The following is a 15,914-nucleotide window of genomic DNA, read 5'->3' as shown; positions in this document are numbered from 1 at the left end:
GGGGAGCGAAAGGCTATTTACAATTTGTACAGAAACCAGATGGCAGTTATAAGAGTTGAGGGACATGAAAGGGAAGCATCGGTTGGGAAGGGAGTGAGACATGGTTGTAGCCTCTCCCCGATGTTATTCAATCTGCATATTGAGCAAGCAGTAAAGGAAACAAAAGAAAAATTCGGAGTAGGTATTAAAATCCATGGAGAAGAAATAAAAACTTCGAGGTTCGCAGATGACATTGTAATTCTGTCAGAGACAGCAAAGGACTTGGAAGAGCAGTTGAACGGAATGGACAGTGTCTTGAAAGAAGGATATAAGATGAACATCAACTAAAGCAAAGCGATGATAATGGAATGTAGTCGAATTAAGTCGGGTGGTGCTGAGGGAATTAGATTAGGAAATGAGACACTTAAAGTACGAGTAGTAAAGGAGGTTTGCTATTTGGGGAGCAAAATAACTGATAATGGTCGAAGTAGAGAGGATATAAAATGTAGTCTGGCAATGGCAAGGAAAGCGTTTCTGAAGAAGAGAAATTTGTTAGCATCGAGTATAGATTTAAGTGTCAGGAAGTCGTTTCTGAAAGTATTTGTATGGAGTGTAGCAATGTATGGAAGTGAAACATGGACGATAAGTAGTTTGGGCAAGAAGAGAATAGAAGCTTTCGAAATGTGGTGCTACAGAAGAATGCTGAAGATTAGATGGGTAGATCACATAACTAATGAGGAGGTATTGAATAGGATTGGGGAGAAGAGAAGTTTGTGGCACAACTTGACAAGAAGAAGGGACCGGTTGGTAGGAGATGTTCTGAGGCATCAAGGGGTCTCAAATTTAGCATTGGAGGGCAGCGTGGAGGGTAAAAATCGTAGAGGAAGACCAAGAGAAGAATACACTAAGCAGATTCAGAAGGATGTAGGCTGCAGTACGTACTAGGAGATGAAGAAGCTTGCACAGGATAGAGTAGCATGGAAAGCTGCATCAAACCAGTCTCAGGACTGAAGACCACAACAACAACATAAATGAGATGACAAGCCAAAGACGTGATTGTAAAGGCTCCAAACAGGGTTGGATACCAAACTGACTGTCGCCCGCCATAGGGCCCGACAATTAAAGAGTGATGTTCTGGGGTGCCATTCTTTCCACATCAGGACCCTTTTGGTTGTCATCCGCAGCACTCTTACAGCACGGCGGTACTTCGATGATATTCTACGCCCCGTTTTGATGCTCTTCAGGGCAAGTCATCCTGAGCTTACATTTCATCAAAGTAATGCCTGCCCGCACATGGCGAGAGCTGTTAGTGCTTGTCTTCGGCTTTCCAAACCCTACCTTGGCCAGCAATGGCGTCAAATCGCTTCACAATTCAGGGCGTTTGGAGCATTATGGGAAGGTCCTTCCAAAATCTCGTGGTTTTGACAACCTAATCTGCCAGTTGGATAGAATTTGACATGTTATCCATCAGGAGGACGTTCAGAGGTGGACCAATGCGTTATTGACTTGCTCAATTTGTGAGGCTCTTTCTCTTGAATCAGTCATCCAATTTTTCTGTATCTGTAATCACTTGCTTGTCTTTTACACATGTACACTCATGCTCATAAATTAAGGATAATGCTGATACATGATGAAATAACGCTCTGATGCGCGGTTTGCGGGTTTAAATCACCTCGGGATATGACCATGCGGTGCATTTGACCTGCGGTCGTCGCACGGTGACGCTGGCAGCAGTCCACATACGCAGAGGTGTGTTGGTGGTACATGTCATTGTACAGTGCAGCGAGTAAGCGTGCAGATGTTTTCAGACGTGCTAATAGTGACTGTGTGTTGAAAATGGTTCAAAGAACACATATTGATGACATTATGAGGGGTAGAATACTAGGGCGACTAGAGGCTGGTCAAACACAGCAGGTTGTAGCACGAGCCCTCTGTGAGCCACAAAGTGTGATCTCAAGATTATGGCAACAATTCCAGTAGACATGAAACGTGTCCAGGCGCTACAGTACGGGACGTCTACAGTGTACAACACCACAAGAAGACCAATATCTCACCCTCAGTACCCGCAGACGTCCACAGAGCACTGCGGGTAGCCTTGCTCGGGACCCTACCGCAGCCACTAGAACAGTTGTATTCAGAGACACAGTCTACAGACGACTCAACAGACATGGTTTATTCGCCTGGAGACCTGCAAGGTGCATTCCACTTACCAATGGTCACAGGAGAGCCGGTAAAGCCAGGTGTCATAACACAGTACGTGGTCATTGGAACACTGGTCCCAGGTTATGATCACGGACGAGTCCAGGTATAGTTAAACAGTGATTTTCGCCGGGTTTTCAATTGGCGTGGACCAGTAACCAAATACCAACCCCTTAATGTCCTTGGAAGGGATCTGTTTGGAGGTCGTGGTTTGATGGTGTGGGGTGGGATTATGATTGGTGCACGTACACCCCTGCATGTCTTTGACAGAGGAACTGTAACAGGCCAGGTGTATCGGGAAGTCATTTTTCACCAGTATGTCCGCCTTTTCAGGGGTGCAGTGGGTCCCACCTTCATCCTGATGGATGATAACGCACGGCCCCACCAAGCTGCCATCGTGGAGGAGTTCCTTGCAACAGAAGGTATCAGGCGACTGGAGTGGCCTGCCTGTTCTCCAGACCTAAACGCCATCGAGCATGTCTGGGATGCTCTCGGTCAACGTATCGCTGCATGTCTTCAAACCCCTAGGACACTTAAGGAGCTCCGACAGGCACTGGTGCAAGAATGGGAGGCTATACCCCAGCAGCTGCTCGACCACCTGATCCAGAGTATGTCAAACCATTGTGCGGCCTGTGTACATGTGCATGGTGATCATATCCCATATTGATGTAGGGGTATATGCGCAGAAACCAGTGGCGTTTTGTAGCACATATATTTCGGGACGGTTTTTTCAACTTATCACCAATACCGTGGACTTACAGATCTGTGTTGTGTGTGTTCCCTATGTGCGTATGCTATTAGCGCCAGTTCTGTGTAGTGCCACGTTGTGTGGCACCACATTCTGCAATTATCCTTAATTTATGGGCATGAGTGTGCATCACATCTACCAATATCCGTTCCTGTCGAATAATACCTTACTGATGGGTCGTTTTTTATTTTTGTCTTAGAATGTATGAAAACAATCTTCAGTGTAATTTCCAACAAGCAGATTTAGTTCTTTCTGAGTGTGACACTATTGTTGTAACCAATGCAAACATAGATAGAGCCACAGAAGGAATGGTAAGCGATGTTCTCAACAGCATTATTTAGCGCTTTGTTGCAAATGATGTCACTCTCAATTTAAAAAAGACGTTACATATTCAGTTCTTTTGATCTTGGGATGCTACACCAAATATAAGTGTAACGCATGCTGAGGTAATAATGACTAGGGGTGAAACTTCAAAATTTTTATTTGTGCTTACTACTGAGAATTTAAACTGAAAAAGCCACACATTGAAGCTCCTAAAATAACTTAGTTCACTAACATCTACAATTCGGATCACTGCCAGTCTTGAACAGAAACAAATCACTAAATTGACCCATTTTGCGTATTTGCAGTCAGTAACGACACACGGAATAATGTTCTGGGATAACTCGTCTTTTGGGAGCAAAGTCTTCATTGCTCAAAATCATGCTATAAGAATAGCTCACCCACGATCATCTTGTAGATCTGTGTTTAAGGAGTTAGGTACTTTGAATACTGCTTCACGGTATATTTATTTTCTCATGAAATTTGTTATAAAGAATCCACAACAGTTCAAAAGGAAGAATGACGTACACAATTACAATAGCAGAAGAAAATATGACATACATTACTACACATTAACATTGTCTTTAGTACAAAATGGGTTGCACAATGCTACAACCAAAAGTATTGATCATTTACTCATTGATATTAAATGTCTGGCGAACAGCATAGTTAAATTTGAAACAAACTGAAAAAATTTTTTCCTTTACAATTCCTTCTGCTCTCTAGAACTTTTTGTAACCTGTAAAGAATGCCGAGTACGGATTACTAACTCACGTCTGTATTAAAGGATTTTGTACATGGTTAGCTTGTACCCATGTTTTCAAACGAATGTGTAATGGAATGTAAAATCACTCGTTCCATATCATTACTATTAATCGCACAAATGATCCATGCAACAACAAACTAACAAACTTTAGTTTTATCCATACTGGATGAGAGGTCGTGGTTGTGAATGTCAATGTTAAAAAATATGTCAGCTCAACCACTTGTTTAGAGTGTAAAACACTAAGATTGACGCGTTTCGGAAGTCAAGCTTCCATCATCAGAATAATAAAAAGTAAAAGAACCTGTTAAAACTCGCTAAAATGGAACATGCAGCAGGCACAATAAAATTGATATTAAAATTAAAACATCGCGGCTACTTCCCTTGTTGCAGCCGTGTCTTCCAAGATGCATCTCCACATAACATGCACGAGTTACACTGAATTTTATAGACCCCAGCTCCCTCATAATACGCTGCGATTTAAACTAAGAAATAAATTACAGCAGGAAATCGATAAATATGAGATGGCTGGGGTCTATAAAATTCAGTGTAACACGTGCAAGGCAAGCTATGTAGGCCAAACTGGTAGGTCCTTTAAAGTACGTTACAAAGGGCATAGCGGTGCTTTCGGCTTAATAATTTCGAAAAGAAGGCTGTAACCACGCATATTTGGGAAACGGGACACCCTATGTTGGGAATAAATAAGGATCTCGTTATTTTACATAGACAGGACAAAGGCAAAAAGCTGGATCTACTAGAACAGCTGGAAGCGTGGATAATCATAACATACTGAATGAACAGTTAACTGGTGATACAAATAACTTTTTCAAGCATTTCACTGGTTTCTTTTAGTAACTACATTTTTAGCAATTGGCAGGATACCATCATTTCATGAGGTCCTTGGAACATGTGTACGTTATCTGTTTGTATAAACATCTCTGTGACTTCCTTGTATACTTGCGCGTGAGCTCACTCGCGTTTCAGTGTTGTGTTTGGCTACGTGGTGTGTGGTATTAATGAAGACGCACAGGCGGTTTACGACGATAGAGGAGAGAGCCATGTGGTTAGATGTTGAACACCATATTTTGACGACTACGTGGAGATGCACCTTGGAAGACACGGCTGCAACAAGGGAAGTAGCCTCGATGTTTTAATTTTATTATCAATTTTATTGTGCCTGCTGCATGTTCCATTTTAGCGAGTTTTAACAGGTTCTTTTACTTTTTGTTATTCTGATTATGGAAGCTTGACTTCCGAAACGCGTCAGTCTTAGTGTTTTACACTATAAACGAGTGGTTGAGTCGATATATTTTTTTACCGTAAACTAACAAACAACACTCTCTTACCTAGTGGCTGGAGTTGCAACCTGCTGCGGGCAAAATCAGTGGGTGTCTTCACTCCTGAATGCTAAATGACTTACTTCTCCTCTTTGACTGCCGAATCAACTGTTTCCCATCCAGGGCACTCACTATGCATTAGTTAACAGAACACGGTGCGTATCAGGTGTGTATGTACAGATTCAACAGGAAAGACGATGACGTTTGTCAGTGTGACCATATGGGAACATCTCAACTCATCAGTCTAAACCGTAAAGCCTTTCTAAACAAAGCAACCCCTACACCAACATTTGAGAAATCACAGGTGGTGGACAACAATGGACAATGTCGCTAACGTCATTTCCTCGACATGAAAATGTGCCAAGATGCATACGGAACTTATACCTTCCCTCCCTCCCTCCCCCTCCCATCGCTCTTCAGCCTCCCTCCCCCCACCCCCTCCCTCAATCTTTGCACACCATACCCAGAGCAGCATGACTCTGAGTGACGGTGTTCCAGCGAGTGCAACTATTGTTGTATAAAATGTGAATGCAAATACCGTGTCAATAAATATGCGTGTGTGGCCAACATTACAGCTTCACATCAAGCAGAACTCGCCCTATCACAACAGCCCTGCACCAACGCGATGTCCAGAAAATCGCAAGCCGTAACAGTGAGAAGCAAATGCGCGTCGGATGGAAGTGAATTACACATCTAGTGCGACAGAGCGCTGAAAAAAATCTCGATGCCTTTCCGAGTTAATTTTCAAACACCCAAAAGTAAGGTGGTCACAGAAAAGGTAGGAAGATAATGTACTCTCACGACACTGAAAGCGTTAATTTTCCTATAGTTGTGGTATTCATTCTGTCCCTTCTGCCTTTAGGCGCCTTAATCAGAACTATGTTTAACATGAACTCCACTCGTAAATTTTATGTTTGTGTAAAACCCCTTCTACCTTTTAAATTTTCATTTTTTTTAAAATTTTGGTCTCCCTGTCAACTGATATTACTATAAATGCGTATTATTTTAAGCATAACTTAATTGTTATTGTTAACTTATTAGCTAAAACACAAATTTATTGTCAGTCACATCATGTAAAGTGTTCCAGTAATCCTGTAAACACGAACTGTTACATAAACATGCACAGCAGGTCTAAAGACAGCAATAAATAAATGCTATTATATAAATATGCACAGAAGGTGTAGAGACAGCTATAAGTAAATAAATACAACTACTTCACAAATGTTTAGATGCTTGTCCACAGCAAGATTTGCCAGATAATAATGAAATTATTTGTCACGAGAGCCTTGTGATAAAAACACTGTTGAGTACTTTACGACCTGTGCTGGACGTAGCCAGAAAAGTAGCAAAATACGAACAATGGCCGTAGGAGCTCCTGTTTTGCTATAGGAAAAGCAACAGATGCAGGAGACCGTAGTTCACTTGGTTAACAACTAAAGAATCCGAATAATACACATCTAACTGTACGAGTTGTATACATAGGAGTGCAGTGACTCTCATCTCAATCCTTAACATAACGGAAAAACGTTAATATGCCTATTGTTCTTTCCTTTAAACGTTTCCTCAAACTTCTTGCCCACTGAAAGCTCACCATTATCCGAAGAAAGGTGACTGAAGCTTGCTTATGCGAAAAAAATAGTCTTTTGCCAACATCTCTATTAGAACCTTGGCAATGGCTCTGCGAATGGGCTACAGGTGCCACTGATTGTGTTTTATTGATGTTTTATCTCCCACTGGTGTCGCTGATTCGTAGAGTACGCTGGAAGACTATTATTCCGAATTAGTGCTTTCTGTGAAGACTCATTGAGTTATGGTGTGACGCACATATTTCTTTGACTATGCTTGTGATACGTATCCGCCAGAATGCTCGTGTATTACTGATATAATAGCGTGAGTACACTTGCGAGCAACATGCTCGCGCGTATCCCACGAGCTGCTCGGCCAAAAACACGTGGGGCACCTCACGTGACAAGTCTGTGTGGCACACCGTTCACTAGAGTGTAGCATGAGCGCTCAACAGCGACTTTCGTACTCACCCTGTGGGCCCGTTTGTACTTGCCGGAAAAACCGACATTAGGTGGGTCGTGAACAACGGGCAGAACATCCAGGCGCTCGCGAGTGGCTCACGAGACGCTCAGCTCACAAGTACACTCATGCTCATAAATTAATCGTAACTGGAGAATGTGGTGCCACACAACGTGGCACTACAGAAAACTGGTGCTAATGGCGTAGGCGGATAGGGAACACACACGACACGGATCTGTAAGTCCACGGTATTGGTGATAAGTTGAGAAAACCGTCCCGAAAACATGTGCTACAAAACGCCAGTGTTTCCTGCGCATGTACCCCGACATCAATATGGGATATGATCACCATGCACACGTACACAAGCCGCAAAAAGGGTTGGCATATCTGGATCAGGTGGTCGAACAGCTGCTGGGGTATAGCCTCCCATTCTTGCACCAGTGCCCGTCGGAGCTCCTAAAGTGTCGTAGGGGTTTGGAGGCGTGCAGCGATATGTCGACCGAGAGCATCCCAGACATGCTCGATGGCGTTTAGGTCTGGAGAACAGGCAGACCACTCCATTCGCCGGATATCTTCAGTTTCGAGGTACTCGTCCACTATGGCAGCTTGGTGGGGCCGTGCGTTATCATCCATCAGGAGGAAGGTGGGACCCACTGCACCCCTGAAAAGGCGGAAATAATGGTGCAAAATGACGTCCTCATGCAACTGACCATTTACAGTTCCTCTGTCGAAGACATGCAAGGGTGCACGTGCACCAATCATAATCCCACCCCACACCATCAAACCACGACCTCCATACAGGTCCCTTTCGAGCACATTAAGGGATTGGTATCTGGTTCCTGGTTCACGCCAGATGAAAACCCGTCGAGAATCACTGTTCATATTATTCCTGGACTCGTCCGTGAACATAACATGGGACCACTGTTCCAGTGACCATGTACTGCGTTCTTGACACCAGGCTTTACGGGCTCTCCTGCGGCCAGGGTTCAGTGGAATGCACCTTGCAGGTCTCCAAGCGAATACACCATCTCTGTTCAGTCGTCTGTAGACTGTGTGTCTGGAGACAACTGTTCCAGTTACTGCGGTAAGGTCCCGAGCAAGGCTACCTGCAGTACTCCGTGGCCGTCTGCGGGCACTGATGGTGAGCTATCGGTCTTCTTGTGGTGTTTTACACTGCGGACGTCCGGTACTGTAGCGCCTGGATACATTTCCTGTCTGCTGGAGTCGTTGCCATAATCTTGAGATAACATTTTATGGCACACGGAGGTCCCGTGGTGAGACCTGCTGTGTTTGACGAGCCTCCAGTCGCCCTAGTATTGTATCCCTCATAACGTCATCAATTTTTTTGAGCCATTTTCAACACATAGTCACCATTAGCAAGTGTGAAAACGTCTGCACACTTACTCGCTTCACCGTACTCTGACACGCACCAACACACCTCTGCGTATGTGGACTGCTGCCAGCACCACCGTGCGACGACCGCGAGTCAAATGCACCGCGTGGTCATACCCCGAGGTGATTTAAACTCACAAACCGCCCACCAGAGCGTTGTTTCACCATGTATCAGCATTATCCTTAATTTATGAGCATGAATGTACTTTCAGATTTTTCCACACAGAGGATCCGGGTACGATTACTTGTCCGCCGGTGATTTAATACGCTCTGGGACTAGGTGTAGTGTTGACCTAATATTTCAACATCATCGACGTGCAAGACACCAAAGTGGCGTGAAATAAAGACTTGCACTAGGCGGTCAAACAACGCGGCCAAAAACGGCATATGGCCGTTTGATGCAGAGATGTGACGGAGTAGCTGACCTGGCAGGCGCCGATGCCGCCTTGCAGCACGCCGGCGCACAGGTTGGTGTCGTGCACTTGCTCGCCCACGCTCTTGTAGGCGCACTGGCACTCCAACTGGTTAACGATGCGGAGCTCCGCCTTCTGCAGGCGCTCCGACGGCTGCGTGTCCGTCTCCTGCGAACAAATATGTAAGAGCAGCGTTTAACATTCATCTTTACCATCATCTAGCTCTCTACTTCGTTATCTACACTACTGGCCAGTAAAATTGCTACACCACGAAGATGATGTGCTACAGACGCTAAATTTATCCGACAGGAAGAAGATGCTGTGATATGCAAATGATGAGCTTTTCAGAGCATTCACAGAAGGTTGGCGCCGGTGGCGACACCTACAACGTGCTGACATGAGGAACGTTTCCAATCAATTTCTCATACACAGACAGCAGTTGACCGGCGTTGCCTGGTGAAACGTTATTGTGATGCCTCGTGTAAGGAGGAGAAATGCCCACCACCACGTTTCCGACTTTGATAAAGGTCGGATTGTAGCCAATCGCGATTTCGGTATATCGTATCGCGACATTGCTGATCGCGTTGGTCGAGATGCAACGACTGTTAGCAGAATATGGAATCGTTGGCCTCAGGAGAGTAATACGGAACGCCGTGCTGGATCCCAACGGCCTCGTATCACTAGCAGTCGATATGACAGGCATCTTATCCGCATGGCTGTAACGGATCGTGCAGCCACGTCTCGATCCCTGAGTCAACAGATGGGGACAACCATCTGCGCGAACAGTTCGACGACGTTTGCAGCAGCATGGACTATCAGCTCGGAGACCATGGCGGCGGTTGCACTTGATGCTGCATAACAGACAGGAAGGCCTGCGATGGTGTACTCAACGACGAACCTGGGTGCACGAATGGAAAAACGTCATTTTTTCGGATGAATCCAGGTTCTGTTTACAGCATCATGATGGTCGCATCCGTGTTTGGCGACATCGCGGTGAACGCACATTGAAAGCGCGTATTCGTCATCGCCATACTGGCGTATCACCCGGCGTGATGGTATGAGGTGCCATTGGTTACACGTCTCGGTCACCTCTTGTTCGCATTGAAGGCACTTTGAACAGTGGACGTTACATTTCAGATGTGTTACGACCCGTGGCTCTACCCTTCATTCGATCCCTGCGAAACCCTACATTTCAACAGGATAATGCACGACCGTATGTTGCAGGTCCTGTACGGGCCTTTCTGGATACAGAAAAAGTACGACTGCTGCCCTGGCTAGCACAATCTCCAGATCTCTCACCAATTGAAAACGCCTGGTGAATGGTGGCCGAGCAACTGGCTCGTCACAGTGCGCCAGTCACTACTCTTGATGAACTGTGGTTTCGTGTTGAAGCTGCATGGGCAGCTGTACCTGTACGCGCCATCCAAGCACTGTTTGACTCATTGCCCAGGCGTATCAAGGCCGTTATTACGGCCAGATGAGGTTGTTCTGGGTACTTATTTCTCGGGATCTATGCACCCAAATTGCGTGAAAATGTAATCACATGTCAGTTCTAGTATAATATATTTGTCCATTGAGTACCCGTTTATAATCTGCATCTCTTCTTGGTGTAGCAATTTTAATGGCCAGTAGTGTACATAAACCTAAAATCTACATCTACATCTACTTTAAAGCTACATCCAAATCAAATCTATGTCAACATAGAATCTACATGTATGTCTACCCGTAAGGCTACATCAAATGTAGATTTAAATTCCACAAGCCAGTTCAAATTGCCTGGCCCATGGTAGTTACAGGGCCACTACCATTTTCCATACATCCGTGAATGGTACGTAGTAAGAACAACTGTCGATAAACCTCAGTATCAACTCCAATTTCACGTATTTCCTCACCGTGGTCTTTTACGAGGCGTATGTTGGAGGACTTAAGACACTGTCTAATCAAAAGTTTTCGGAAGCCCCTATGTAATTGACTACTAGGTGTCACGAGAGGCGGACCCGCCTGTGTAAAAGGATGGAAAGGTGAGGGGGGGGGGGGGGGGGGGAGGATTGCGATGTCAGCAGCAGCGAAGCAGGACCAGCAGAATGGGTCGATCAGGAGAGCTCAGTGACTTCGCAGTTGGGCTACTCGTTGGATATCACCTTAATGACAAGTATTTCAGGGACATTTTAACCCTTCTAAAGCCACCCAAACCGTTCTGTTGGTGATATACTAGTGATGTGGAAACGCGAAGGAAACATCACAGTTAAAACAAGACCAGGTAGACATCATCTACTGACACACAGGGAGGCTGATTGTTGAAAAGTCGCATCAAATCAGCGAAATGAATCACTCGTGAGTTGCACAGTGTCACCAGCAGTCCAATCTAGCACAATAACTGTGCTTAGGGTGCTGAGTAGAATGAATACAATGGTCGAGTATTTCTGTTGTCAATGTTAAGCGATGCTTGAGATGGAGTAAAGAGCTACGCTGCTGGACACAGGATCACTGGAAGCGAATGATTTGGAATGTCACTGTGTAACCTGCGACAGTCCGATCGAAGGGTTCGCGTCTGGCGAGTACCTGTAGAACGTCACCTACTGTCATGTGTAATATCAACAGTGAAGCGAGAAGGAGATTCTGTTACGGTATGGGGATGTTTTCCGTGATTAGGTTGCAGTTCGCTTATTGCGCTTTGGAAAATCCTAAATGCGGAAGGATATTAATACATTTTATAGTATCATGTTCTGTGTACAGTAGAAGAAAAGTTCGCAGGCAATGGAATCTTGTAATAGCATGAAAACACACCCTGTCATAAAGCAGCATCTGCGAAGGAATCGTTTTTGGAGAATGTTGTTCGTTGTCTTCAGTCCGAAGACCAGTTTGATGCAGCTGTCTGTGCCACTCTATCCTGTGCTAGCCCCTTCATTTCCAAGTAATTACTCCACCTACATCCTTTGAATCTGCTTACTGCATCATCTCTTGGTCTCCCCCCCCCCCCTCCACTAAATTGGTGATCCCTTGATGTCTCAAAATTTATATTATCAGCCGATCCCTTCTTTTAGTCAGGCTGTGCTACAAATTTCTTTTCTCCGCAATCCTATTCAGTACCTCCTCTATAGGTATCTCGTCTACCCATCTAATCTTCAGCATTCTTCTGTAGCACCACATTTCAAAAGCTTCTATTCTCTTCTTGTCTAAACTGTTTACCGTCCATGTTTCACTGCCATACAGGGCTACACTCCATACAGATACTTTCAGAGAAGACGTCCTGACACTCAAATCTGTTCTCGATTTTACACTTTTCTTGCCATCTTCAGCCTATATTTTATATCCTCTCTACTTCGACCGTCATCAGTTATTTTACTGCAAAAATAGCAAAACTCATGACCTACTTTAAGTCTCTCATTTCCTAATCTAATTCCCTTAGCACCATCTGATTTAATTCGGCTACATTCCATTACCCTCGTTTTGCATTTGTTGATGTTCATCTCCTATCTTGCTTTCAAGACGCCATCTATTCAGTTCAACTGCTCTTCCAAACCTTTGCTGTCTCTGACAGAATTAAAATCTCATCGACAAACATCAAAGTTTTTATTTTTTCTCCCTGGACTTTAATTCCTTTTCCATAATTTTCTTTTGATTCCTTTACTGCTTGCTCCGTATACAGGTTGAATAACACTGAGGATAGACTACAACCCTGTCTCACTCCCTTCTCAACAACTGCTTCCCTTTCATGCCCCTCGATTCTTCGATTCTTATAACTGCCATCTGGTTTTTGTACAAATTGTAAAAGCTTTTCGCTCCCTGTATTTTACCCTTGCCTCCTTTAGAATTTGAGAGACAATGTTTCAGTCACCATTGTCATCAAGCTTTCTCTAAGTCTACAAATTCAGTAAACGTAGATTTGCCTTTCCTTAATCATTCTTGTATGAGAAGTCGTAGAGTCAGTATTCCTCGCGTGTTCCTACACTTCTCCGGAATCCAAACTGATCTTCTGTAATATCGGTTTCTACCAGTTTTTCCATTCTTATGTACAGAATTCGTGTCAGCATTTTGCAACCGTCGGATATTAAACTGATAGTTCGATAATTTTCACATCTGTCGCTTTCTTCGAAATTGGAATCATTCTGTTCTTCTTGAAATCTGCAGAATAACAGACTAGTCTGCCAGAGTCCCGACATGAACCCAATGGAACATCTTTGTGATGAATTAGAACGTCGATTTTACTGCACAGCACAGCCAACCTTTCTACCTTGTCTAGTTTTGGTTCTGGAGTTAGAATGAGCTGCCAGTTCTCCACAGACATCAGACCTGAACTGAAAGTGTCAAATGGTTCAAATGGCTCTGAGCACTATGCAACTTAACTTCTGAGGTCTTCAGTCGCCTAGAACTTAGATCTACGGTCGCAGGTTCTAATACTGCCTCGGGCATGGATGTGTGTGATGTACTTAGGTTAGTTAGGTTTAAGTAGTTCTAAGTCCTAGGGGACTGATGACCTCAGAAGTTAAGTCCCATAGTGCTCAGAGCCATTTTTTTTAAAGTGTCCCCTGCAGTGGCCAATCCGTCATAAAGGGGAAGAGCCTACACAAAAGTTGGTCAGATAGTGCGTGTTGTCCGACTGCTTTTGGAACGCACGTCACGATGCAAAACACTTCTTTTGTAGCCCTCAGGAGCTCAGCAATCATTTGCTGGGTATGGGCTTGGCGACTACGGGATTCATGAGCTGAGGACCGGTAAGCCCTGCCAGTCTTCTGTCACCATAAGCTGTCGGCATGCTTCAATGATCACCTTGCGGTGCAGCGGAGGAACGCTTTATCTCACAGGGAACGGGGATCTTGGCATGGCAGCCCGGATCGCGAGGATGTTATAAACGTCTGTAAAGAACCCTCTAGTTCCAAGGTGTGCAGCGCGCCGATGAGATGCATGGATGTTGTGCTGCAACAGTCATTAGCGGGCAACCTCTGGAAATCCCGCCGCACCTCAGTTGTACGGGGTGTTTAAAAAGTCTCTACGCAGTGCCGTAAGATTGTTAGCCGCGCGTGCCGTGTGCCGCAGTGAATGTACCGAAATGAAACTCAGTGAAATACAAGTTATTAATTTACTGAATATTCATTTTTAATTACAAATTTTCACATTAAATGTTGAAAGTGTCCCTCCTGTTGTCGAATATACAATTCAATTCGTCTAATCATGTTTCCAAACACAAGCTGTAACATTTCGTCCATTTCTTCTAAAACAGAAGCAGTGCAAGTGGATATTGCAGTTTTCAGTTCATCGATGGATTTTGGACGGTTGTTATAGACAGTTGCTTTCGCTGCACCCCACAAGAAAAAAACAGGTGGTGTTAGGTCAGGCGATCGTGGAGGTCAAAGTTCCTGTGAAATTATGCGATCACCAAAAACATCAGCAAGCAGTGACATTGAAACCCGAGCTGTATGCGTGGTTGCACCACCTTGTTGATAATAACCGTTCAGTACTTCACATAACACAAGTTCTCCTATGAATGGGTATACAATATCACTGCAGTATCGTTGTGCGTTTAGTGTTTCGTTGAAAAATATGGGACCCACAATCCGACGTCTAGAAATTGCAATCCAAACTCCTATTTTCACAGAATGAAGTGGTTCTTCATGAATACACAATGGATTTGCAGTACTCCACATACGAGAACTTTGCGAGTTCATGTACCCGGATAAATGAAACCACGCCTCATCCATGAAAAACGTTTCATTAAGAATATCCCTTCTATTTTGTTGAACGAAATTTTTGAACCGTTGATAATAATGCAGTCTCTTGCCATGATCAGTATTTTTCAGTTCTTGCACGACTGCCACTTTGTATGGGAAAAGTTTCAATTTTTTCTTACAGCTGTGTGGGCCGTTCTGACACTAGCATCGATTTCCTGAGCGAGTTTTCTTACGGCCTTGTTCGGACTCATAGATATTTTATCGGAAATATCGAGTAGTTTATCCTCAGAGAAAACGCCAGGACGATCAGTTCTCGGTGCATCTGTCACTGAACCCGTACTCCGAAATCTGTTAATCAAATCTCGCATAGTATCGCGATGTGGGACTGTTGTCTCTGGGGAACTGAATCAAATGTTTGACGAACTGAAACTGTGTATTTACTGCCAGCTTTGAACACTTGTTCGACTAAAAACACACGTTCTTCAATGATTAGCATTTTAACAGTGACAAAAACGAAACAGACGAACAAAGGACCTAAACTTAAACGTTCACGTCAACACGTAAAGAGACACACCAACGATACTACTGATGCTGGCTGAGGTAAACGAAACAGTGGAATGTTGGGAGAGTCCACTTGAAGGGAAGTAACCCAGGCAGGCGAACAGTCACACGGCACGCGCGGCTGACAATCATACGGCACTGCGGAGCGACTTTTTGAACACCCCTCTAAGGCTTACCTAGGCATGCAGGGTTCTGCTCGTGAGCCCGAGATGGAACCCTCGAAATTATCTCCTCCTCCTCCCAGAGAAAGGGTGGGCCACTAGTAGGTACTAACATCCAATTAAGTAAGAGGGCTCGTGAAGCCAGTTCGTCTGTCTCAGAAGTTAATTCTAAAAGTTTTGGATCTAGTAACAACACACATAGTGGTAGTCAGAACGTGTTTTTAATAATAAAAAGGAAAGAGGGCACCTTCGGGAAAGTTTCACCTTTCTGTATTCAAAAAGGTTAGAAGTCATTGCTGGCAGTTTAAAATCAGTTAATCGATCGTGCAATGGGACATTGTTGGTA

At 44.4% G+C, this 15,914-nt stretch overlaps 1 protein-coding gene across 1 annotated transcript in view; it reads right to left on the bottom strand.

The window, feature by feature from the left end:
- The window catches only part of LOC124606417 (trypsin Blo t 3-like), a 186,617-nt gene that overhangs the window by 141,066 nt on the left and 29,637 nt on the right, over positions 1 to 15,914 (bottom strand). The window contains exon 3 of the mRNA XM_047138398.1: positions 9,190 to 9,345. Within this exon, the coding sequence (XP_046994354.1) occupies positions 9,190 to 9,345 (156 nt within the window). The remainder of the gene's footprint in view (positions 1 to 9,189; positions 9,346 to 15,914) is intronic.

The sequence above is a fragment of the Schistocerca americana genome, chromosome 3 (genome assembly GCF_021461395.2).
Source record: "Schistocerca americana isolate TAMUIC-IGC-003095 chromosome 3, iqSchAmer2.1, whole genome shotgun sequence".
Classification (NCBI taxonomy): domain Eukaryota; kingdom Metazoa; phylum Arthropoda; class Insecta; order Orthoptera; family Acrididae; genus Schistocerca; species Schistocerca americana.
Note: the sequence above shows the minus strand (reverse complement) of the source record. Positions and strands in the feature narration are given on the sequence as shown.